We start from the raw sequence: 25738 nt of genomic DNA on the forward strand, positions 1-25738 counted from the left end.
GGAAATAATAAAGTCAGAGCAAAAATCAAAAAATTAAAATACAAACACAATAGAGAAAACCAGTGGTTGGGGGGAGGTCTTTGGGAAAGATCAATAAAATTGACAAACCTATAACAAGACTGACAATATGCAAATAGAGATACACAAATTACCAACATCAAGAATGGAATACAGAATTGCACTACAAAGACTGTAGTCATAAAAAAAAATAGTAAAAGAATACTAGCAGGGCACCTGGATGACTGAGTCGGTTAAGTGTCTGACTTTGGCTCAGGTCCTGAGATAAAGCTCCACATTAGATTCCATACTAAGTGGGGAGTCTGCTTCCTGCCTGCTCCTTCTCCCCCTACTCCCCACTTAAGCGCTCCTTCTCTCAAATAAATAAATAAAATCCTTTTTTCTTTTTTTTGGGTTCCAAGATTCATTGTTTATGCACCACACCCAGTGCTCCATGCAATATGTCCCCTCCACCAGGCTCACCACCAGGCTCATACATCCCCCCACCCCTCTCCCCTCCAAAACCCTCAGTTTGTTTCTCAGACTCCACAGTCTCTCATGCTTTATCTCCCCCTCTTATTTCCCCCAATTCACTTTTCCTTTCCATCTCCTCATATCCAATAAAATCTTTTATTTATTTGTTTGTTTGTTTGTCTGTTTGACAGAGAGAGAGATCACAAGTATGCAGAGAAGCAGGAAGGCGGGGAGCAGGCTCCCCGCCAAACAGAGAGCCCATTGCGGGGCTCGATCCCAGGACCCTGGGATCATGACCTGAGCCAAAGGCAGAGGCTTTAATCCACTGAGCCACCCAGGCACCCCCAATAAAATCTTTAAAAAAAAAAACAATATGGAAACCTTAATACCCACAAATTCAATAACCAAGAAGAAATGGACCAACTCCTCAAGAAACACAAAATATCAAAACTTAGCTTAGATAAACTAGATAATCTGAATATCTCTTTAGCCTTTAAAAAGGTGAACTTCATATTTTAAAATCTCAAAAAAAAAAAAAGAAAGAAAGAAAGAAAAAGGAAGGCAGAAAGGGAGGAAGGAAGGGAGGGAAGGTGGGAGGGAAGAGGGAATCTCCAGGTTCAGAAGGTTTCACTGAAGAGTTCTACCAAACATGTAAAGAAGAACACCAATTCTATACAATCTTTTCCAGAAAATAAGATGAAAGACTTCCTAACTCATTTTATGAAGGTGAAGTCATACAAAGATAGTATAAAAAGTAAAACTACATATCAGTGTATCTCATGAACTCAAACACAAAAATCCCCAGCAAAATGTCAAAAAACTGAACTCACAAATATATGAAAAAATTATATACCATAACCAAATGGGATTACTTCCAGGTATTTTTTATTATTTGAAAATCCACCCATTTTTTTATTTATTTGAAAATAAGTTTTCAAATAATATTTATTATTTGAAATCCACCAATTTATTATTTGAAAATCCACCAATGTAATCAACCAGATTAATAAGTTGAAGGATAAAAATCATGATTTTGCTGTGAAGCCTCGGAAGTAACACCCTGAGTTTAGACATTCTCTGAAACCTCCTGCCTACACTGAGTTCAAACTTCTGGTCTCCACAACTGTAAGAGAATAAATCTAGGTTGTTTAAAGGGTTCTTGTGATTAGGTTGAAAAAAAATACATGTTACAGATAAAAATTCCCTTTCTCATCTTGCAAGGCTTCAACCAGCCCCCATCATTTATTGACTTAAAGATTTTGCTTTTCAATCCTTAGTTTCCTCCCCAGTTCTTTTGATAGGAATTCCTAACACAATGAAGGAATTACATCATAACAGAATCCACTAGTCTTAACATGTGCTCTACTACCCAGAAACACTAGACTCAATAGAATGGTGGCTGGTTGAAATTTCAGCTGCACTACCTGCTGCTGCAACCTAAACCTCTGCAATATTGGGGTGTCCTCCTACATTATGCAGCATATATTTTAAACAAATGACCAATACATGTATGTCATTATCTCCTGCATACCTACTAGAAAGCATGAGTGCAAGAACCAGACGGTAGAGACAGGAGGAATCCTTCTTGCTCTAATACCCAGTAACCCAGCTAATGGATTTTTACTCTCTGTCTCTACAGTCTTGAGCTCAGGGAATACAGATAACAGAAAACACAATGAAAGTGCTGTTATTTTGGAAACTGAGAGCATCCTGTGAAATTGAAAGATCCTTTTGGGATCCTTATATGTTGTAACCAGCAAGCAGACAAGAAGAGTCCCTCTGCTATCCAGGATGATCAGTCCCAATTATTAGAGAGAGATGGGCTGCTATTATTTCATAGGGGCAAGGAGAACTATCCAGAAGTGGGGCATTCAGTCATACGTGTTTCCTTGCATTCTGTCAGTCCTAATCCATGGACACCTCAGCATTCCAGTGAAGACAGATCACCAAGGACTCAGATCCTATGGAAATGAAGGTTTGAGTCACCTCCAACAGTGAATAAAATCCATGTAGCTGAGGTGGTGGTAGGGTAAGGCAAAGATGATGTTAGAGAAGAAAGCTGGTTAACAATCCAGACTTCATTTCAGCTATAGAATCTGGGACTGAAGGAGATATGTGTTATGGTATTTCACTGTTTCTTCCCCCACCCCTGCCCTTCATTCTCCATTGCCATATATGAAGAGCACGAGAGTAACACTTTAAGCTAACACTTTAAGTTTCAGGTATAACTGATTAACATCACCCTACACTTCAAGTGGCTGATGGGATGATAAGCAACTCCTGTGTTGGGGAGAGGTGGTTTTCTCCTGGACTAGGATGAAAAATAGATCTTTTATTTATTTATTTTTTATTTATTTTCAGCATGACAGTATTCATTATTTTTGCACCACACCCAGTGCTCCATGCAATCCGTGCCCTCTATAATACCCACCACCTGGTACCCTAACCTCCCACCCCCCGCCCCTTCAAAACCCTCAGATTGTTTTTCAGAGTTCATAGTCTCTCATGGTTCACCTCCCCTTCCAATTTCCCACAACTCCATTCTCCTCTCTAACTCCCCATGTCCTCCATGCTATTTGTTATGCTCCACAAATAAGTGAAACCATATAATAACTGACCCTCTCTGCTTGACTTATTTCACTCAACATAATCTCTTCCAGTCTTGTCCATGTTGCTACAAAAGTTGGATATTCGTCCTTTCTGATGGAGGCATAATACTCCATAGTGTATATGGACCACATCTTCCTTATCCATTCCTCCATTGAAGGGCATCTTGGTTCTTTCCACAGTTTGGCGACCACGGCCATTGCTGCTATAAACATTGGGGTACAGAGAATTCAGGCTAACAATTATCCAGGAAATAGCTAGGTTGGAGAAAGCCATGGATGACCAAATGGAACTGATTAGGGCCAAACTGAAAGCGACCAGACAGGATGTTCACAATGTTAGGGCTGAGCTGAAAGCTACCAGGGATGAGCTTCAATGCTCTCAATGAGTTCCAACCTAATCTAAATTCTCTCAAAGCTAGGGTGACTGAGACAGAAGATGGAATTAGTGATCTGGAGGACAGATAGAGAGAAAGGATCAGGAGGAAGCCTGGAACAAACAGCTTAGAAACCACAATAACAGAATCAGGGAAATAAATGATGCCATGAAAAGTTCCAATGTCAGAATTATTGGAATCCCTGAAGGGGAGGAGAAAGAAAGAAGTCTAGAAGATATAGTGGAGCAAGTTCTTCATGAAAATTTTCCCAATCTCGCAAATGGAACCAGCGTTCATGTACTAGAGGCTGAACAGTCTCCACCCAAGATTATACATTCCAAAAAAAATCACGACACCTGATAGTCAAATTGAGGAATTATAATGGTAGGTATAATCTCTTGAAAGCTCCTAGGACAAAGAGTCTCCTTATGTACAGAGGAAAGCCCATCAGAATAACATCAGACCTGTCCACAGAGACCTGGCAAGCCAGAAAGGGCTGGCAAGATATATTCAGGGCACTAAATGAGAAGAACATGCAGCCAAGAATACTTGATTCAGCAAGACTGACATGCAAAATGGATGGAGAGATAAAGAGTTTCCAAGACCGGGAAGGCTTAAAAGACTATGCAACCACCAAGCTGACACTGCAGGAAATATTAAGGGGGGTTCTATAAAAAAGAGGAAAAATCCTAAGAATAGCATTGAACAGAAATATAGAGACAATCTACAGAAAGAAAGACTTCAAAGGCAACACAATGTCAATAAAAACGTATCTATCAGTAATCACTCTCAATGAAAAATAGATCTTAATGGTCACAGGAGCAGGACTAAACAGAAACAGCCCACGTTTTCCCCCATCCTCTCAGCCTTCTCTTTGGTTCTGTGAACCTGGAAGTTATGCTGCCTGGTCTACCTCAGTCAAGCTCTCCTATCTTCTAGTCTTGTGTGAGTCTGGACAATGGAACACACTGGAAAAACTCAACAGTTGGAAAGAAGAGGGAGTGTTTAATTTCATGGCTCCTTCCTGATCAGGCTCCAGACTATTAGGCAGCATCCTGCTACAAACCAGGGCTGAGCAGCACTCTCCAGAGCTACAAATCCCACCTTTCCCTTTGTCCCTTTGGGCCATGCTGTCATGACATCTGTTCTTATCTGGTGCAGAACTTCAACACAAACATTCTTTCCCCAAACACTTGACCTTCCAGTACATAATCTCTTTCTTGCTGAGACCCTACACAACAAGAGGAGTCAGAGTCACCCAGTTTCAAAAATGTTCTTTATTTTTTTATATAAATTTTTTTAGTTTATTTATTTTCAGCATAACAGTATCATTATTTTTTCACCACACCCAGTGTTTCATGCAATCCGTGCCCTCTATAATACCCACCACCTGGTACCCTGACCTCCCACCACCCTGCCACTTCAAACCCCTCAGATTGTTTTTCAGACTCCATAGTCTCTCGTGATTCACCTCCCCTTCCAATTTACCCCAACCCCCTTCTCTCTAACTCCCCATGTCCTCCATGCTTTTTGTTATGCTCCACAAATAAGTGAAACCATATGATAATTGACTCTCTCTGCTTGACTTATTTCACTCAGCATAATCTCTTCCAGTCCTGTCCATGTTGCTACAAAAGTTGGGTATTCGTCCTTTCTGATGGAGGCATAATACTCCATAGTGTATATGGACCACATCTTCCTTATCCATTCATCCGTTGAAGGGCATATTGGTTCTTTCCACCGACTGGCGACCGAGGCCATTGCTACTATAAATATTGGGGTACAGATAGCCCTTCTTTTCACTACATCTGTATCATGGGGTAAATACCCAGGAGTGCAATGGCAGGGTCATAGGGAAGCTCTATTTTTAATTTCTTGAGGAATCTCCACACTGTTCTCCAAAGAGGCTGCACCAACTTGCATTCCCACCAACAGTGGAAGAGGGTTCCCCTTTTTCCACATCCTCTCCAACACATGTTGTTTCCTGTCTTGCTAATTTTGGCCATTCTAACTGGTGTAAGGTGATATCTCAATGTAGTTTTAATTTGAATCTCCCTGATGGCTAGTGATGATGAACATTTTTCATGTGTCTGATAGCCATTTGTATATCTTTATTGGAGAAGTGTCTGTCCATATCTTCTGCCCATTTTTTTGATATGATTGTCTGTTTTGTGTGTGTTGAGTTTGAGGAGTTCATTATAGATCCTGGATATCAACCTTTTGTCTGTACTGTCATTTGTAAATATCTTCTCCCATTACGTGGGTTGCCTCTTTGTTTTCTTGACTGTTTCCTTGCTGTGCAGAAGCTTTTGACTTTGATGAAGTCCCAAAAGTTCATCTTCGCTTTTGTTTCCTTTGCCTTTGGAGACATATCTTGAAAGAAGTTGCTGTGGCTGATATCGAAGAGATTACTGCCTATGTTCCCCTCTAGGATTCTGATGGATTCCTGTCTCACATTGAGGTCTTTTATCCATTTTGAGTTTATCTTTGTGTACAGTGTAAGAGAATGGTCGAGTTTCCTTCTTCTACATATAGCTGCCCAGTTTTCCCAGCACCATTTATTGAAGAGACTGTCTTTTTTCCACTGTATATTTTTTCCTGTTTTGTCGAAGATAAATTGACCATAGAGTTGAGGGTCCATATCTGGGCTATCTATTCTGTTTCTCTGGTCAGAAGGAAAACTTCCTGACTCTTTCTATGAAGCCAGCCCAAACCAGGCAAAGACCCTACCAAAAAGGAGAATTTCAGACCAATATCAGTGATGAATATGGATGCTAAGATTCTCAACAAGATCCTACCAAACAGGATCCAACAGCACATTAAAAAAATTATCCACCATGACCAGGTGGGATTCATTCCTGGGCTACAAGGATGGTTCAACATTCGCAAATCAATCAATGTGATATAACAAATTAATAAGAGAAGAGAAAAGAACCACATGGTCCTCTCAATTGATGCAGAAAAAGCATTTGACAAAATCCATCATCCATTCCTGATAAAACACTTCAAAGTATAGGGATAGAGGGAACATTCCTGAACTTCATCAAATCTATCTATGAAAGACCCACAGAAAATATCATCCTCAATGGGAAAATGCTTGTATCCTTTGCGTTGAGATCAGGAACACAACAAGGATGCCCACTCTCACCACTCTTGTTCAACATAGTATTAGAAGTCCTAGCAACAGCAATCAGAAAACAAAGAGAAATAAAAGGTATCCGAATTGGTAATGAAGAAGTCAAACTCTCTCTCTTTGCAGATGACATGATTCTTTATATGGAAAACCCAAAAGACTCAACCCACAAACTACCTGAACTCATACAGCAATTCAGCAACATGGCAGGATACAAAGTCAATGTACAGAAATCAGTGGCTTTCTTATACACTAACAATGAAAATACAGAAAGGGAAATTAGAGAATCGATTCCATTTACTATAGCACCAAGAACCATAAGATACCTGGGAATAAACCTACCCAAAGAGGTAAAGGAACTGTACTCGAGGAACTACAGAACACTCATGAAAGAAATTGAAGAAGACATAAAAAGATGGAAGACAATTCCATGCTCTTGGATCAGAAGAATAAACATTGTTAAATTGTCTATACTGCCTAGAGTAATTTATACTTTTAATGCTATTCCGTTCAAAATTACACCAGTATTCTTCAAAGAGCTGGAGTAAATAATCCTAAAATTTGTATGGAATCAGAAGAGACCACAAATCGCTAAGGAAATGTTGAAAAACAAAAATAAAACTGGGGGCATCACGTTACCTGCTTTCAAGCTTTACTACAAAGCTGTGATCACCAAGACACCATGGTACTGGCATAAAAACAGACACATAGACCAGTGGAACAGAGTAGAGAGCCCAGATATGGACCCTCAACTCTATGATCAATTAATCTTCGACAAAACAGGAAAAAATATACAATTGAAAAAAGACAGTCTCTTCAATAAATGGTGCTGGGAAAACTGGGCAGCTATATGTAGAAGAATGAAACTTGACCGTTCTCTTACACCGTACACAAAGATAAACTCAAAATGGATAAAAGACCTCAATGTGAGACAGGAATCCATCAGAACCCTAGAAGAGAACATAGGCAGTAATCTCTTCGATATCAGCCACAGCAACTTCTTTCAAGATATGTCTCCAAAGGCAAAGGAAACAAAAGCGAAAATAAACTTTTGGGACTTCATCAAGATCAAAAGCTTCTGCACAGCAAATGAAACAATAAAAAAAACAAAGAGGCAACCCATGGAATGGGAGAAGATATTTGCAAATGACAGTACAGACAAAAGGTTGATATCCAGGATCTATAATGAACTCCTCAAACTCAACACACACGAAACAGGCAAACATATCAAAAAATGGGCAGAAGATATGAACAGACACTTCTCCAATAAAGATATACAAATGGCTATCAGACACATGAAAAATGTTCATCATCATTAGCCCTCAGGGAGATTCAAATTAAAACCACATTGAGATATCACCTTACACCAGTTAAAATGGCCAAAATTAGCAAGACAGGAAACAACATGTGTTGGAGAGGATGTGGAGAAAGGGGAACCCTCTTCCACTGTTGGTGGGAATGCAAGTTGGTGCAGCCACTTTGGAGAACAGTGTGGAGATTCCTCAAAAAATTAAAAATAGAACTTCCCTATAACCCTGCAATTGCACTACTGGGTATTTACCGCAAAGATACAGATGCCGTGAAAAGAGGGGCCATCTGTACCCCAATGTTTATAGCAACAATGGCCACAGTCACCAAACTGTGGAAAGAACAAAGATGCCCCTCAGTGGACGAATGGATAAGGAAGATGTGGTCCATATACACTATGAAGTATTATGCCTCCATCAGAAAGATGAATACGCAACTTTGTAGCAACATGGACAGGGCTAGAAGAGATTATGCTGAGTGAAATAAGTCAAGCAGAGAGGGTCAGTTATCATATGGTTTCACTTGTTTGTGGAGCATAACAAATAGCATGGAGGACAAGGGGTGTTAGAGAGAAGAAGGGAGTTGGGGAAAATTGGAAGGGGAGGTGAATCACGACAGACTATGGACTCTGAAAAACAATCTGAAGGGTTTGAAGTGGCGGGGGGAGTGGGAGGTTGGGGTACCAGGTGGTGGGTATTATAGAGGGCACGGATTGCATGGAGCACTGGGTGTGGTGAAAAAATAATGAATACTGTTTTTCTGAAAATAAATAAGTCGAAAAATATATAAATAAATAAATAAAATTTTTAGAAATTAAATAAATAAATACTTTATTGCTAAAAGTGCTAAAAAAATAAAAATAAAAATAAAATAAAACAAATCCTTCACAAACACTCCCAAAGAACACTTCTCAACTTATTCTATTGTACTCATTCAGTATTATGCTGATACCAAAGCCAGAGACATCACATAAAAATAATAATACAGACTAATATCCATCATGAATATACAAACTAAACTCAACAATTTATTATACACCATTACCAAGTGAGATTTATTCTAAGAATATAAAGTAGATTGACATCTGAAAATCCATTAATGTAATATACCATATTAGTAGATTCAAATTAATTTAATTAAGGGTAAAAATCACATGGTCATATCACTAGATAGAGACAAGGATTTTTCAAAATCCAATATTCATTTCTGATAAAAATTTAAAACCAACCAGGGATGTATTGGAACTTTTATTAAGGAGGGCACACATTGCATGGAACACTGGGTGTGGTGCATAAACAATGAACCTTGGAACACTGAAAAAAATAAAATTAAATTAAGTTAAAAGAAAGAAAACCCTGGAACAGCCATTACACATAATAGTGAAAATGCTTTGCCCCTAAACTCAAGATGGATGTCACTGCTCACCACTTCTATCCAACAGTAAACTGGAAGTTCTAGATAACAAGACAAGAGGAAAAGAATGGGAAAGAGAGGAAGCGAGAGACTGTGAACTAGTTAGAGGCATCCAGATTAGAAAAAGAAGAATATTTTTATTAGCAAATGATATGAAAGAAAATTCTAAGGAATCCAAAAATGACTACTACAATAATAAATTAGTTCAACAAGGTCACAGGATACAACATTAATATAAAAATTATTAATAATTGTATTTCTATATCATGGAAATGTACAGTCAGAATCAAATCACATATTTAGTGAAAGATTAATATATAAAGGACTATTATGACTCAAAAAAGAAAAAACCCAAATAAAAAGTAGTGAGAAGTCTTGAATAGAAATTTGCCAAACATATAAAAATGACTAATAACATGATGTTGAATATCACAATGAGATACCACTTCATACATACAGAATATCTAATAATCAAAATGAAAGCCAATAGGTGATAGTGAGAATGTAGAGACACTGGAATCCTATTTCGTTACTGGTGAGAATGTAAAATGGTGCGGCCACAGTGGCAAACATTTTGGCTGTTTTTTAAGAAGCTAACCTTATGATAAAGCCTAACATCTACCTCAAAGAAATGAAAATATATTTCCACACAAAGACTTATACACAAATGTTTCTGAAAGTAATATTCATAAAATTCAAAATACAAATATTCATCAAATGGTGACTGGGTAAATAAATATAGTATATGCACATAGTGAATTACTATTCAGTAATAAAAAATGAGATAAAGATACATATAATGGCATGAACATTACTATCATTATTCTAATTAAAGAAATCAGACAAAAGGGCTATACAGTATATGATTCTTTTAGATAAAATGTACAGGAAGGACAAATAAATAGAAACATTAGTAGTTGCCTAAAGCTGGAGTTGGGAGCTAGAATTGTAAAAGATATACAGGATCTTTTTGGATGACAAAAATGTTCTGAATTTATTAAAAAATAAAAATTTTTTTAAAAAATTATTGAATTATAAACTTACCATAGGTGAATTTCATGATATGTAATCTACATCTCAACAAGGTTGTTTTTAAAATCCCATTGTTTATTTCATTGAAACAAAGTGAAATATAAAACTAGGAAAAATATGCCCCAAACCTAGATGAGATAGCAATATATACCTGGAGTAAACATGTAATCAAGGCAGAGACTTTCAAAGTCCAGTCATGAAAACAGTAACCAGAAATTTCCCCTCCATATTCTATGAGTCTAGTGTTGGAAGAATACCCAGAAGAAAAAAGGTGAAGTTTCTGAGTAGAAAACCAAAGACCTTGAATATAATTCACAACTCCCTGAGAGATCTGAAGGGACTAAAGGAATCACTTGATTACATTCACACAATCATTATGAGTAAAGACACAATTACAAAAATTCAAGGACCTGTTTTAAAGACAATGGGTGGGGTGGGGAATGTGAAAGTTTTAATCCAGAGAGGAAATAGAACTGCATGTGTCTGTCATCAGCAAGTTAAGGTAATTAATGTGAGGTATTTGTTGTACTTGATGATATCTTTTAGGGAGTAGTATTTTTCTACATCATCAAACCTTGCATTTGAGTTCATAAATCAAGTCTCAAGACCGAACAATAATGTGAATAATATTTTAATAAATTTTGTAACAATAACTATAACTAAAACAAAACATATTATTCACTCTTTGATGTAGTCTTTTCCATGATAGCATAAAATATTTACTTAAGTATTACACAAAATAAATTGATCATCAAGATAATATTACCCTGCCAATTTTCTGTAACAAGTCATTCAGCTCAAAACACAACTTACAGCAAATTCTACTTTATAGCAAATGAAATTCAAACAAGTTTACAAGCCACAAAGATAATTTTTAAAAAGCAACTAAATAAACAGTTTCATCAGAAATATTTAGATGGCTGAGATAAAAGCTGATTTAACGTAAAATACTCTAATTACAAAATCCATCACTTTCTCATTGGTGAATATGTGGAAAGTTATAGACTTGGGTTTTTTTAATTCACTCAATAAAATATGAAATATAAAAGTCAGGTAAAAGATTACATTGCAAATGTTCTAAAGTCTTACCTCCATCAAAACAAAGAGTGCTGCGAAGAATAGAAGAGTTGCCCATTCCACTCGGTGTAGAATGATCTCAAAATCATGAATATCAGCTAAAATTAGTAACCAGATGGCACCCAGAATAGCAATCCACCCTGAAAAACAAGTGGACATATAGACATAGATGGGGTTCAGTTTTAATACACTGAATTTGTATTTTCTGATTGTTTTCTTTGTTGTTGAAGAAAATTTATATTCTGCAAGCTGAACATATTCAAAATGTACAATTTATATTTTGGTTAATGTATATACCCACAAAACCACTAATACAATCAAAATAATGAAAACATTCACGACCCTCAGCAGTTTACTAATGTCTGTATTCATTTTTTTTAATTTATTTTCAGCATAACAGTATTCATTCACACCCAGTGCTCCATGCAATCCGTGCCCTCTATAATACCCACCACCTGGTACCCCAACCTCCCACTGCCCCCGCCACTTCAAACCCCTCAGATTGTTTTTCAGAGTCCATAGTCTCTCATGATTCACCTCCCCTTCCAATTTCCCCCAACTCTCTTCTCCTCTCTAACTCCCCATGTCCTCCATGCTTTTTGTTATGCTCCACAAATAAGTGAAACCATATGATAATTGACTCTCTCTGCTTGACTTATTTCACTCAGCATAATCTCTTCCAGCCCCGTCCATGTTGCTACAAAGTTGCGTATTCATCCTTTCTGATGGAGTCATAATACTCCATAGTGTATATGGACCACATTTTCGTTATCCATTCGTCCATTGAAGGGCATCTTGGTTCTTTCCACAGTTTGGCAACCGTGGCCATTGTTGCTATAAACATTGGGGTACAGATGGCCCCTCTTTTCATGACATCTGTATCTTTGGGGTAAATACCCAGGAGTGCAATTGCAGGGTTATAGGGAAGTACTATTTTTAATTTCTTGAGGAATCTCCACACTGTTCTCCAAAGTGGCTGCACCAACTTTCATTCCCAACAACAGTGGAAGAAGGTTCCCCTTTCTCCACATCCCCTCCAACACATGTTGTTTCCTGTCTTGCTAATTTTGGCCATTCTAACTGGTGTAAGGTGATATCCCAATGTGGTTTTAATTTGGATCTCCCTGATGGCTAGTGATGATGAACATTTTTCATGTGTCTGATAGCCATTTGTATTTCTTCATTGGAGAAGTGTCTAATATGGATGCTAAGATTCCCAACAAGATCCTAGCAAACAGGATCCAACAGCACATTAAAAAGATTATCCACCATGACCAGGTGGGATTCATCCCTGGGCTACAAGGATGGTTCAACATTCGCAAATCAATCAATGTGGTAGAACCAATTAATATGAGAAGAGAGAAGAACCACATGGTCCTCTCCATTAATGCAGAAAAAGCATTTGACAAAATCCAGCAACCATTCCTGATTAAAACGTTTCAAAGTATAGGGATAGAGGGAACATTCCTGAACTTCATAAAATCTATCTATGAAAGACCCACACCAAGTATCATCCTCAATGGGAAAAAGCTTGCAGCCTTCCCATTCTGATCAGGAACACAACAAGGATGCCCACCCTCACCACTCTTGTTCAACATAGTATTAAAAGTCCTAGCAACAGCAATCAGACAACAAAGAGAAATAAAAGGTATCCGAATTGGTAATGAAGAAGTCAAACTCTCTCTCTTCGCAGATGACATGATTCTTTATATGGAAAACCCAAAAGACTCCACCCACAAACTACTAGAACTCATACAGCAATTCAGCAACGTGGCAGGATACAAAGTCAATGTATAGAAATCAGTGGCTTTCTTATACACTAACAATGAAAATACAGAAAGGGAAATTAGAGAATCGATTCCATATTCTTGTTATCAAAGCCCATGACAATTGCTGCCTCCTCCAAGAGGCATTTCCTTGCCTTTTCAGTTGGATGTGATCTCTTCCAACTCTTCCTTTTCCTGCTCCTCCCTTTCTTTCTTCCTCTTTCTCCTATTCCATTTCCTTCACCCTCCTATTTCTAGCTCTCTTTAATTCTGAGAGCAATAATAGTTCATCTGTCCCTGGATTATGGAAGTGATCACATTTGGTTTTATAACTTGGTACCCTTGCCCTGCCTCTGCAACAAACGGTGAGAGCTCTGAAGATCTGCGTCTTAATTAGCTGTGTAGTTCTCACTGCACCTTATGTGAATCAATATAGACCTCCTTTCTCTAATGGGAGACCAGTGAGAGCAGTGATAGAGTTTTTATGTTCTACACTATACCCAGCCCCTACACAACTGTTTGCATTTGTTGTACAAATGCTTGAATGGATGACTGAATTAATGAATGATGTAATTGAAATGAATTACCTACCAGATGTCAGAGTACCTGATAAAGATGCTAGGAAGCTTTGGAGATGTCTGTCTAGCTCATAATGACCCCTTTCCTCTAAGAACTTTACCTCCAGTCCCTCCCATATAAAACATGTGACCCCTGTCCTGGTCGTAATTTCTAGGTTTGAAAAGGACGTTGACACAATCTCGGCCAATCAGACTCTTCACCAGGGAATCTGGAATTCAAAATAACTTTTTCTCTCTGCGTTGCTGAAAGTGAGATTCTACAGATCAGGAAAGAAATGAGATCATCTCTATTTTGCTGTGAACAGAGAAAAGATGAGAAAATGGTGCATGGAGGAGCACCAGGCTATGAGAAGAGAATGGAGAGTGTTTGGGAATCAGGAGCATGACTTTTGTCTGGATGCCTTTCTTTTTCCTGAGTCTGCCCAGTCTGCCAGCTGAGCCCAGTATCCTTCAATAATCTTTATTTTGCTCAAGACTGATCAAGTAAGTTGCCTTATTGGTAGTTTAAAAATACTTAAACAAGGACAATAAAACTATTCAACAATAGGACACCAAGGGACAATGAGAACACTAGCAATTTTAAAACCATAATCAGGAAATAACTATAGAAAAACCTCCAAAACTGAAATCTAATCAAACATATTGTGAGAGAACTTGGGAGACATTCTAAACTAATTATCAAAGAGGAGACCTAGGAAACTGCTGATCAAAGTTATAAATCATAAGGTCAAAGACAACATTTTAAAGCTGGTTCACTGATTCTTATAGTTTCCTAATCAATTATCCACAATTCTGAAATCCTAAAGTTCAGAAAAAACAAAAACATTGTAAGTTTTATGTCCAAATTCAATAAAACCTGATTTGAACTAAAATGAGGCAATTTATGGTCTTAATTTATCCTACCCTATATAAATATTCATCTTTCACTGCAGAAATATTAATGCTTAGATAGCAAGATGCTGGCTCTGGACCTCTTGGGGGTGTTACATTATATACAATTCAGTATGTACACTGAAATGTCTTTGTAAAATACAAACAAAGATATCAGAATTTTGAAACGTGTCTAATAGCAAGAGTTTCCTGTAGGGACTATGGACCTATGTGTAACAGCTGAGCAGACTAGAATTAATTCTAGCGAATGTTGTGAGATAAAGATCCTTGCACATTGGGGAACTTCTCTTTGCCAGATGCACATGCCGGGAATCTACTACTTCACCTACGACATCACGCTGGCCGATGGCCAGGTGCACAACGGCCAATACCACATCCGGACCTTCGATGCCAACACGGGCAATCACGATGTGGCCTCGGGCTCCACCATCTTGGCTCTGAAGCAGAGTGACAAGGTCTGGCTGCAGATCTTCTACTCAGAGCAGAACAGGCTTTTCTATGACGCTTACTGGACCAACAGCCTCTTCACGGGCTTCCTCATCTATGCCGACCAGGACAACCCCAATGAAGTGTAGACAGGCAGGTGCTGGGGCTCCAAGGAGGGAACAAACTCCTGGACTTCTACAACAAGACCCCTCAGCTCTCTGCCTGGAGGGTGTGGGAACTGCCGGCCTTGGACATTCTTCCTCTGCCCATTTTCCCCTTCATCATTAAATCCAAGCTTTTTTATTATTATTTATTATTTACTACATTATGTATTATATTATTTTTTTATTTTATTACATAAATTGTAATCCGGGCCCTTTTCTTTCTTCACTATTGTAGCACCTCTTGCTCCTCTGGGTCCCTCTAAGTTCTCCTGTCTCTTACTTAAATTCTGTGGCAGTAACCAGCTCTGTGCAACTGTGCCCTCATAAAGATGTACTCTGACCGAGACTGTCCCTGAATCCATGCATCTGCTTCCCAGCTGTAGCCTTTCTGCTGCTTGACCTTCATGCACATATCAGCTGTATACATGGGCAAGTTAGCCTTCCATAATAAGGAACTCAAACCAATGGGTAGTGGAGCCCCTTGGACAGACCTGAGACATATTCTATACTTCTTCTCAGCCAGTCCTATGAGATAGAGACACCAGTGACCCACATCAGTGGCCATATAATGATGCAGTCTTGTTTTGGCTTGCTCTCCTCACTATTCTGCTTTCATGTTTCCACAGCTGTAGTGATTATCACATACTCCTGATACTACTCTGCCTCCCTATCTTTCACTTCTCTTCCCTGGAATCATACTTCCCAATAAAAAACCCCACACAAGCCTTTGCCTAGGCTTTGTTCTCTAGAGAACCTAGATCAAGTCAGCCAGATCTAATATTTTCATAATTAAGTTGGAATCTTGAGAATCAATAAGAAGTTTGTTCATGCATTCTATGACCTTATAATTTCTATTAATGTATAGGGCATTTATACAAGGCACAGGAGAGAAAATTTTAGCAGACATGGACCATGCCCTTGAGTCTAGCTGGGGCAAGGGGGATATTAGGGGACAGAGACACAAACAAATGGTTGGAATAACATGTGAGTTCTTGATCTAAGGTGCTTGGAATGCCAGGGGTGAGTGCCTAACCATGCCAAATGCTGGCAAAGATGTGGAATAGTTGGAGCTCCCAGGGTATGGGAACATGAAGTCCTAAAGCCTGGAAAATGGTGCAGCAATTTCTTTTAAAGTTAAAGATACACTCACCATATGACCCAGCAGTCCCATACTTGGGTGATTTACCCAATAGAAGTGAAAACTTAAGTTCACAAAACACCATGTACATGAATGTTTGGAATAGCTCTACTTACAATCATCAAACACTAGAAACAATTCAAATGTCCTTCAATGGGTAAATGGATAAACAAAATGTATCCATACCACAGAAGACTACTGAGCAACAGAAGGAATGAACTATTGATACACAGAGCAACTTGGATGATTTTGAAAGGTTTTATGCTGTGTGAGAAAAGCCAATCCCAAAGGTTGCATAGAGTCTGATTTGTTAGACAGACATCCTCTGAAAGACAAAACTATAGGGATAGAGAAAAATCAGGAGTTGCTGCTACAAAATGGTAACACTGAAGTTTTGGGGGGTGATGGAACTGTTCTATATTCCAATTATGGTGGTTACATAAATTTACATCCTTGTTAGAATTCATAAAATTTTGTACCAAAAGGAAAAGTCAATTTTTCTCTATGGCATCTTAAAAAATAAAATGAAAAAGAGAAGTTAATGCTGTGTTTGGTTATGATGTTTAAATGAAGGAATGTATTGTATGATACTATGTTTTGTTACATGGCAAGACCTGAGGTTAAATGATGCCACAGTGTAATTATGTTATGTCACATTGTACACAGTGCTATATGACACCAGTTTATCATGTGATATCATGCTGTTTTATGTAATGTCATTTTTCATGATGTACATTGTGTGATGTGACATCACCTCATTTTATATGACATCATATTGTATTATGCTCAACTTACACAGCACATCACATTCAAAACAGCAGTTCACCAAAAACAAATGGTCACACCTACTGACTGAAGCCCTGGGAAGATCTTGCAACAGTTTTGTTCCTGTTCCCATCAGCTGGGTTACTGTAACTCTAAGGAAACTGCACTCCATTTAAAACAGATGCTAATTGAACTTTTCTTCTAGTCAATCTAACTTTCAACATGATGAATGCAAATATATGAGTTACGTATTCCGGGATCCCCAGATAAAATCCTTCCCTTCACAAAACCTAACTGAAAACATAATATTTAAAAGCAAAAAAGAAGCCCTTTGATTACATGAAACAACCACACAAGAAGAGATTTAACATCTTAGTAAAAAGTGTCAACTTCTCAGGCTAAAATAAAATGTTTTGCAGCAATTGAGATTTTTTTAAATCCATATAGTTAAAATACATGACTAAATTTTTAAAGTACTTTTTTTTGTACAGTGTTCAGAGCCAAAATCTAAAAAAAAAAAAAAAAACATGCAAACTTCATATATTTTTTACTCCTTAAAATGCATACTATGTTCTTTAAGTGTGATCTCAAATAAAATTAGAAACAAAATATTATTTAAAAACCCAAAAGAATTACCTAATGGAACTTCTTTGCCCAAAAAACACCAGTTTTGTATTTGCTTAATTGTATTTGCTTAATTATCAGTGGTGATCACCTCTTAAGGTTTTATAATGCTAAAATTCCATTATGTCTGTAGTGTAATTTAGAATAATTACATTGCAACAATAATTTCTAGATGTAATACACCAAATACAATTAAAATTCATGACATTTTTACCAGTCTAGATTTGGCATTCTTTATTACATCAGGATTCTATGTGGATTGGCTCTCAATTGTGTATAAAGAACATTTATCAGCTTAGAACCTAGTCCACGCTGTCAGGGATATTGGATTTGAGATTATTTAAGGAAATAAATTCTGAGAGGTTCAAAATACATGATATAAAGTTGGACACCCAGTCAAAAGCATGTATATCATGTACTATATATAAGACTCTAGCAATATCTTTTTCTACATGAGACAGAAAAGGGACTGTAGATTAATTAATCTACAGTCTAAAGATTTCTGATGGTAGCCTAGAACCAAAGGAGCAATGCCATGGTGTGAATAACTGAAACTTGCTCACGTTAGCCATCTATTTTACAAAGTTAAGAGGCTCTGCTTTCTATAGAAATTGTAGTCTTCAAATGCTGTAGTAAATCAAATTTTTTATTAAAAGATATTTAAATTATCTTTTTTAAAAAGGTTTTATTTATTTATTTGACAGAGAGATATCACAAGTAGGCAGAGCAGCAGGCAGAGAGAGAGGGGGAAGCAGGCTTCCTGCTAAGCAGGGAGCCCAATGTGGGGCTTGATCCCAGGATCCCGAGATCATGACCTGAGCAGAAGACAGAGGCTTAACCAAATAAGCCACCTGGCACCCCAAATTATCTTTTTTTTTTTTACTTTTTTTAAATTAACTTATTTATTTTCAGAAAAACAGTATTATTTTTTCACCACACCCAGTGCTCCATGCAATCCGTGCTTTCTATAATACCCACCACCTGATACCCCAACCTCCCACCCTTGCTTTACATTTTTTTTTCATTTTCTTATTTTTTAATTTTTTATAAACATATATTTTTATCCCCAGGGGTACAGGTCTGTGAATCACCAGGTTTACACACTTCACAGCACTCACCAAAGCACATACCCTCCCCAATGTCCATAATCCCACACCCCAAATTATCTTAACAGAGCTTCCTTTTGAAGGAAAAAAATGAAACTTTTGGTTATAAAGAAAATATTCCTGGAAAGGATTTTAAATTTATCTTTCTCATAAATCTATAAGTTCATGTGAGGTTCATTTTGGAAGTGGTTTGGGTTTTGTTTTAAGTAATAACATCAATAGAATAATGGTTAAATCGGTGATAAAAACCTAAGGAATGTGGAAAATACTGATGAAGAGTGGAAGGATGCCGGAGTTAACAAGATATGTGGTGAGCTCAATCTGCAAGACAGGCATGTCTCAAGTGGGAACAAGCTATGCAACCTCAACAAAGGGCTTGAGAAAGTGGAAAGTGAGAGCCATAGCAACGAGAAAGTAAGAGAAAGGAAACGTATGGGAGAGGGCAGGAGAAAGGGTTCTCTGTGGAGAAAATGGATGCACCATAGGGGAAAGGAGTTTTGTAAATCTCTTTCACTCCTCTGGCCTTTTCAGTTCTTCATTTAATCCTCATGTCAAGTTGCACAAACTGCAAGATTGTGGCCTTGCTGATGGGACCTCCTGTTTTTTCTGGGGGTTCTTCTTAAGCAACATTTTAAAGATCTGGTTATCAAATTTGAGAGAGATTATAATAACCACTCTATGTTTCTTCTAACATTCAACCCTAGAAGGGCTGAGGACCATGCACTGAGACACTAAGAGCTGGAAATGCACCTCTCTCTCCGGTAGTAGATAAAGGTTTCCTTCTTTCCATCAAAGGTTGGCCACACTCCACATCAGCCCTCCTCACCAATGTCTAGGAACAAGCTTTGAAATCTCCCCTTGCAGACTGAGATAGCATGCAGAACCTATCAGCAAAATGTAACAAAAAATTAGACTCACCAAGATCAAGATGAACACCAGAGACAAAGGAATTGAGAAAGAACATGAAGATAACAAATCCCAACACCATCAGGCATTTGGTGAGCAGAATCTTGTCTGATATCCTGTGCTGTGAGAGAGGAAAACAGAATTCATTTACTGGGTTTTACTCTCTTCTGTTTCCTGCAATGTGTCCATCATCTTATGTGACTCAAATCACTACAAATTTCTCAAGATGAAAAATATAACATCTTGAAATTGAAAGATTATAAGGTAATGCATTATAAGGAAGATTGTACAGATTTGGGATTATAGCATTCAAAATTTTTGTAAAAAAATAAACACAATAAATTTAAAATATAGTACATAGGGTGCCTGTATGGTTCAGTCCATTAAGGTCTGTCTTCAGCTCCCGGTCCTAGGATCAAGCCCCGCATTGGACTCCTTGCTCAGAGGGGAGTCCGTGTCTCCCTCTCCCTCTGCCCCTTCTCCCTACTCATGCTTGCTCTCTCTCTTGCTCTCTCTCACATAAGTGAATAAAAGCGTTAAATATATATATATATATATATATATATATATATATAGCATAATCCTTTTATAAAATACTTGATTAAATATCTTCTCAATATGATGCAGAAAACGCTCCCAGTGCCACCATGAGCATTAGGTGAGATGTTGGGAAAATCACTGGAGAAACATGTAACTTCCAGGGTACTGACCATGCATTTCCACAGGTGTTACTTGCTCAAATCTTTTAATTCAACTTTCCTCCTACTACACAAATTCCTGCTCATGGTAGCATTGAGATTAACATGTTCTTGCAATAACATGACTCCTGCTGAACATTATTACTATATCCTTTCATGTTCACAGGGACCCTGGAAGGCACTTGGCAGTATCCTATTCACCAAGATAACATCTGTGGGAGCCTGACACATTTTCAGGGGTGAGGGGTGGTGACAGAAGGTTCTATAGTACCTTCATTAACTCAGAGGTACAAACCTTCCAGTGGGCTTGAACCACATGGCAAGATGGGCAAGATCCCCAGAGGGTGCTATGCTCTGGATCACTGCCATGTGGAGCTGGGTAACAGAGCAAGTTCCCACAAAACCTGTGCAGATGGGCACTGAGTTGTCCTACCCCGCCCAACCAGGCCCTCGTGTGAATCATGCTCCACCATGTGAACTGACAATGGTGTCATGTACTCTCTTAAGTGTGGTCCCACCAGCATATCTGCCTTTCTGTCTATTAAATATAGTATAGATATAAACATAAGTATGGATATAGAGACAGAGATAGATACTAGATAGTTAGAGACAGAGATAGAGAAAGATGGTACAGGTATATAGAGATAAGAGAGATCTGCATATAGGTATAGATTTTCTCTCTGGATTTCTCTGGTCATGCAATTAGAGCTGCTGCCATGAAAACCACAAGTATATTCCTCCCTGTTGCACTGGCTCTAGCTGCAGCCCCTGACCCTCTGTTCACAGATTACATGGGCTACCTCCTGAGTATATGTTTCTTTTCTTACCTACTGCCAAAACTTGTGGCTCAACTGGCCACAAGCCAACTCATCTTCCCCTTCCCACCCCTAAGGAAGGACAGTTTTGCTATCTGAGTTTGTGATGGTGAATTTTGAGGAAAAGGGCATGACAACTACCAGTTGTGAGGAGGGACACTACAAACCTTCTTGCAGTCATGTTAATCATAGAAAATAGGTATGACAATTGGCAGTTACAGAATTGGAAATGGAGGGAGCAGGCAGGTCAAAAAACATTCCAGCATCACTTGGCTGGTACAAGTAGAGATGACCTATAGTTTGTACTCATCTGTTATTTCAGGTGTCTATCAAATTTTCTCCTTTGGCTATCTGGAGCTATCACAGTTAAGAACTCCTAGATTCAATACAAACTCCTTGCTTGTCCCTTCCATCTCTCCTCAATCTTCATTCACCAGGTACACAGAGAGGTACACAATCTCTTCCCTAACTCACAGCCAGCATTACATGACTGCAAAGCAGTAAGGGTCTGCATAAACCTGGGGCCCATAAAAGTGTCAAAGGCACACCCTTTTCTCCTAACCCTAACCATTTCAAGGGGACAGAGACTGGGAAGAGACACATTACCTACCAGGAACCCGATGTCTAAACTTCCTTTAGAAAGAGACAAAATGTTCTTATCATAATTAGAAAGTTGGCACTCTCCCTCCCTCTCAGGAAAGAAACTACCTGGATTTGAAAGTTCACAAAGATAAAAATGTCTCCCAGCAGACCTGGAGCAGAGTTCTCTAGGCTAGATAAGGGGTACTATGTGTGCCCACCAGAAATGAGAGCGATATGACAGGACATACACACACTCCATCTCTGTCCCTAATGCTTCTCCATCTCACACAGCATTCCTTACCTGTCTCTACCTCCACCTCCTTATCTATACAATGGGAGCCTCAAGATTTCCCTTTTAGGATCAAGAAGAACTGCAAGAGCCAGAGGCACCCAGCCAACTTTCTCTGCAGCTACATTAACCATAGAAAGGGCCACCCTATCTCAAAGGAAATATAAAAAATGGTAACTTTTCGATTTCTGGGAAAAATAAGCCTACCATGACAGGAAAATGATTTTCCCTATTAACTCCTAGAAATAACTTATGTCTTGTGTACAACCACAGGAATAAAAGGAGAAATCGCTTTCAGTTTTAACTCCATGTGAAGCTAGAGGTGAATCAGAAATCCCTGAGAATTCTCCAATCAAGACATACAAATGGCTATCAGACACATGAAAAAATGTTCATCATCACTAGCCATCAGGGAGATTCAAATTAAAACCAAATTGAGATATCAGCTTACACCAGTTAGAATGGCCAAAATTAACAAGACAGGAAACAACATGTATTGGAGGGGATGTGAAGAAAGGGGAACCCTCTTATACTGTTGGTGGGAATGCAAGTTGGTGCAGCCTCTTTGGAGAACAGTGTGGAGATTCCTCGAGAAATTAAAAATAGAACTTCCCTATGACCCTGCCATTGCACTCCTGGGTATTTACCCCCAAAGATACAGATGTCGTGAAAAGAAGGGCCATCTGTACCCCAATGTTTATAGCAACAATGGCCACGGTCGCCAAACTATGGAAAAAACCAAGATGCCCTTCAACAGATGAATAGATAAGGAAGATGTGGTCCATATACACTATGGAGTATTATGCCTCCATCAGAAAGGATGAATACCCAACTTTTGTAGCAACATGGACGGGACTGGAAGAGATTATGCTGAGTGAAAGAAGTCAAGCAGAGAGAGTCAATTATCATATGGTTTCACTTATTTGTGGAGCATAACAAATATCATGGAGAACAAGGGATGTTAGAGAGGAGAAGGGATTTGGGGTAAATTGGAAGGGGAGGTGAACCATGAGAGACTATGGACTCTGAAAAACAGTCTGAGGGGTTTGAAGTGGCAGGGGGTTGCGAGGTTGGGGTACCAGGTGGTGGGTATTATAGAGGGCACGGATTGCATGGAGCACTGGGTGTGGTGAAAACATAATGAATACTGTTTTTCTGAAAATAAATAAATTAATTTAATTTTTGAAAAAAAGAAATCCCTGAGAAAAGAAAGCACAATACCTTTTTTTGTAGTTCCTGGATATTGGTCTCCCAATTTTTATCTTCCTGTGATATTTGTCTAAAGGAGGAAAAAGACGGACTCATTATTTTCCTGGTGATATTGAGCAGTGAGATCAGCGGGGCAGCAGTCAGCAGCACATCTAGTATGGATGTGCTGGCCTGGATACCATCTACTGATACCTAATGTAGCCACATAATGGTTCACATCTAGCTGGGTTTATGGATGGGAAAAAATGCATCATCTATATTTCCAAAGAAAAGTGATATAGGAAACGAATGGAATGTCGATTAGGTGTGTGCAAGCATGTGTACATGTAACCTGAGAATGGGGAACATCAGAAGAACACTGACCAAAATGTGAACAAGGGGAATGACAGTAAGCTACTTTTAGCTCTTTTCATTTTCTACTTTTCTAAACTTTTTTTCAAATGAGGTTATGTTATATTTACAACTAAACTACTAACAGAAAATATAGTAAAAGAAATGCCACTTGTTTTGGTGTTGACTTTCATCAATTAGAACAGTGGAGAATTTAGTTTTAATGAACACTTGTGTGTCATAAATATCAAAGGAGGCTGATCACACAGTGAGAACATACCCTAAAGGAAATCACAGCAGACCTAGATAAATCCTGAGGACATTTCTTTTTATTTTATTTCTTCAGTGTTCCAAGATTCCTTGATTATGCACCACACCCAGTGCTCCATGCAATATATGCCCCTGAGGACATTTTTTAAAAAGAATATATAAAAACTAGGCCTGCAGAGCCAACACTTACAGCACCCTCATTCTAATCTGCTCCTCAGTGACTGTGTGGCCCTGCAAAGCCACCAGCCTCTCTAGGCCTCAGTTTTGTTATCTGTAATCAACACAGAATGAGATGATGGAAGCTTGGTGAGCCTCTGGACCCCCATGGTTCTTCACATGTGTAACCCTGAGATGCACTGAGTATATCTTTAATACCCCACAGCAGAGAAAGGATGCTGAAGCTTGAAGGTCCATGAATTAAATACATTTAGGGAAATTTACTCCTGCATCTTTAATTTACAAAGTTTCTCCTTTTAAGATTCATGCCTGTTGTTGAAGCTGGGACCCACCCTGCAATTCTGGCCTCCCTGAAGCCTCAGGACCTGCTTCCTCAGCACCACTCTGTGGAGGTGGGTACTGGGCTAGGATGGAACTGAGATAACACTTTACCCTGGGCTGCCTCACTGGAAAGAATAGGTCTCCATGGACTCACCTGTGGCCTTTTCTTACACTAACAGAACGGGCTGCGAGATTGCAATACTGGATGACCCTCTAGGGTCAGTGCTTGTCTTCAGCCTGAGAACTCAGGGCTGATTTCAGCAAACTACAACATGCAAGGTCATTTACACTACATTCACAAGGACTCACAATTCCCTTGCCTTGACATATTTCTCCTTTCCACCCAGTTCCCAGCTCCGTGGCAATAAAGCTTCAATATCCCTAAGGGGTGGACAAACTCCCTACTCCATTGCTATCTTTTACATCTCAGCTTTGATTAAAAGCAAATGACAAGAAATGAATTGAGAAAGACTTAGGTATCTTTGAGATCCCTGAAAATCAACTACTGGGAGAGTACTTTGTTAGATTCCTTTGTTATATTGTTTTTTATTCTTTTTGTTTGTTTGTTTTTGATTCTTTTTATGCAACGTGTTATGTGTGGAAGTGTGACAGGTAGTAGTTGAGTGTGGATTCAGTCCCTGGTGTCATTCTTTCCTTGCTGTAGAATCCTGGACAAATTAGTGAAATTCTCTGAGCCTCAGTTTTCTCATCCTTAAACTAGGGCTAGGACCAACACACATTCCAGAAATCCAAGCAGGGGTTAGATAAAATAATGTGCCACAAGAGAATTACTACACATTGTATGGTGCTCCAAACCTGCTCACTGGCATGAAGATAGAGTTACAGTTTTAGAGTACCATGAAGTATTCTGAAGACCCATAATTTTAACTTACTTGAATGGTATACTCTGACATTTGGACACCACGGGGGTGGTAGTAAATAGGTTGTTGATACACTCCAATCACTGAGCACAACTGGTAAAGATGAGAACCACCACTGTAAACCTAAAGTAGCCTGAGCAGGGCCCTCGCTTGGTACCTGTGGAAGGTGTGCAGCCTTTGGGCCAGCAGGTGCTCCAGTGCCTGCACCTTTCCCAGGAGCAGGCCCCGAACTGCTGTCTCCTCTCGACTGGCTGGACTAATGCGCTGTGCGGTCAGGCGCCAGACGTGGATCTCGTGCTTCAGTTCTGCAGGAAAGGAAACCTGAGGCTTGAGTCTCCCACAACCTCAGACACCAGCAGACATTCCACTCTCCTCACCACCTTCC

General features: G+C 38.8%; 1 protein-coding gene across 4 annotated transcripts in view; it reads right to left on the reverse strand.

Moving 5' to 3' along the window:
• The window catches only part of OCA2 (OCA2 melanosomal transmembrane protein), a 399414-nt gene that overhangs the window by 201219 nt on the left and 172457 nt on the right, over positions 1–25738 (reverse strand). For all 4 annotated transcript variants that reach the window (XM_032342310.1, XM_032342311.1, XM_032342312.1 and 1 more), the window contains 4 exons: positions 25511–25658; positions 23387–23444; positions 19794–19902; positions 11430–11557 (listed from right to left, as the gene is read on the reverse strand). In XM_032342310.1, coding sequence (XP_032198201.1) covers positions 11430–11557; positions 19794–19902; positions 23387–23444; positions 25511–25658 — 443 coding nt within the window. The remainder of the gene's footprint in view (positions 1–11429; positions 11558–19793; positions 19903–23386; positions 23445–25510; positions 25659–25738) is intronic.

The sequence above is a fragment of the Mustela erminea genome, chromosome 5, assembly GCF_009829155.1.
Source record: "Mustela erminea isolate mMusErm1 chromosome 5, mMusErm1.Pri, whole genome shotgun sequence".
Taxonomy (NCBI): domain Eukaryota; kingdom Metazoa; phylum Chordata; class Mammalia; order Carnivora; family Mustelidae; genus Mustela; species Mustela erminea.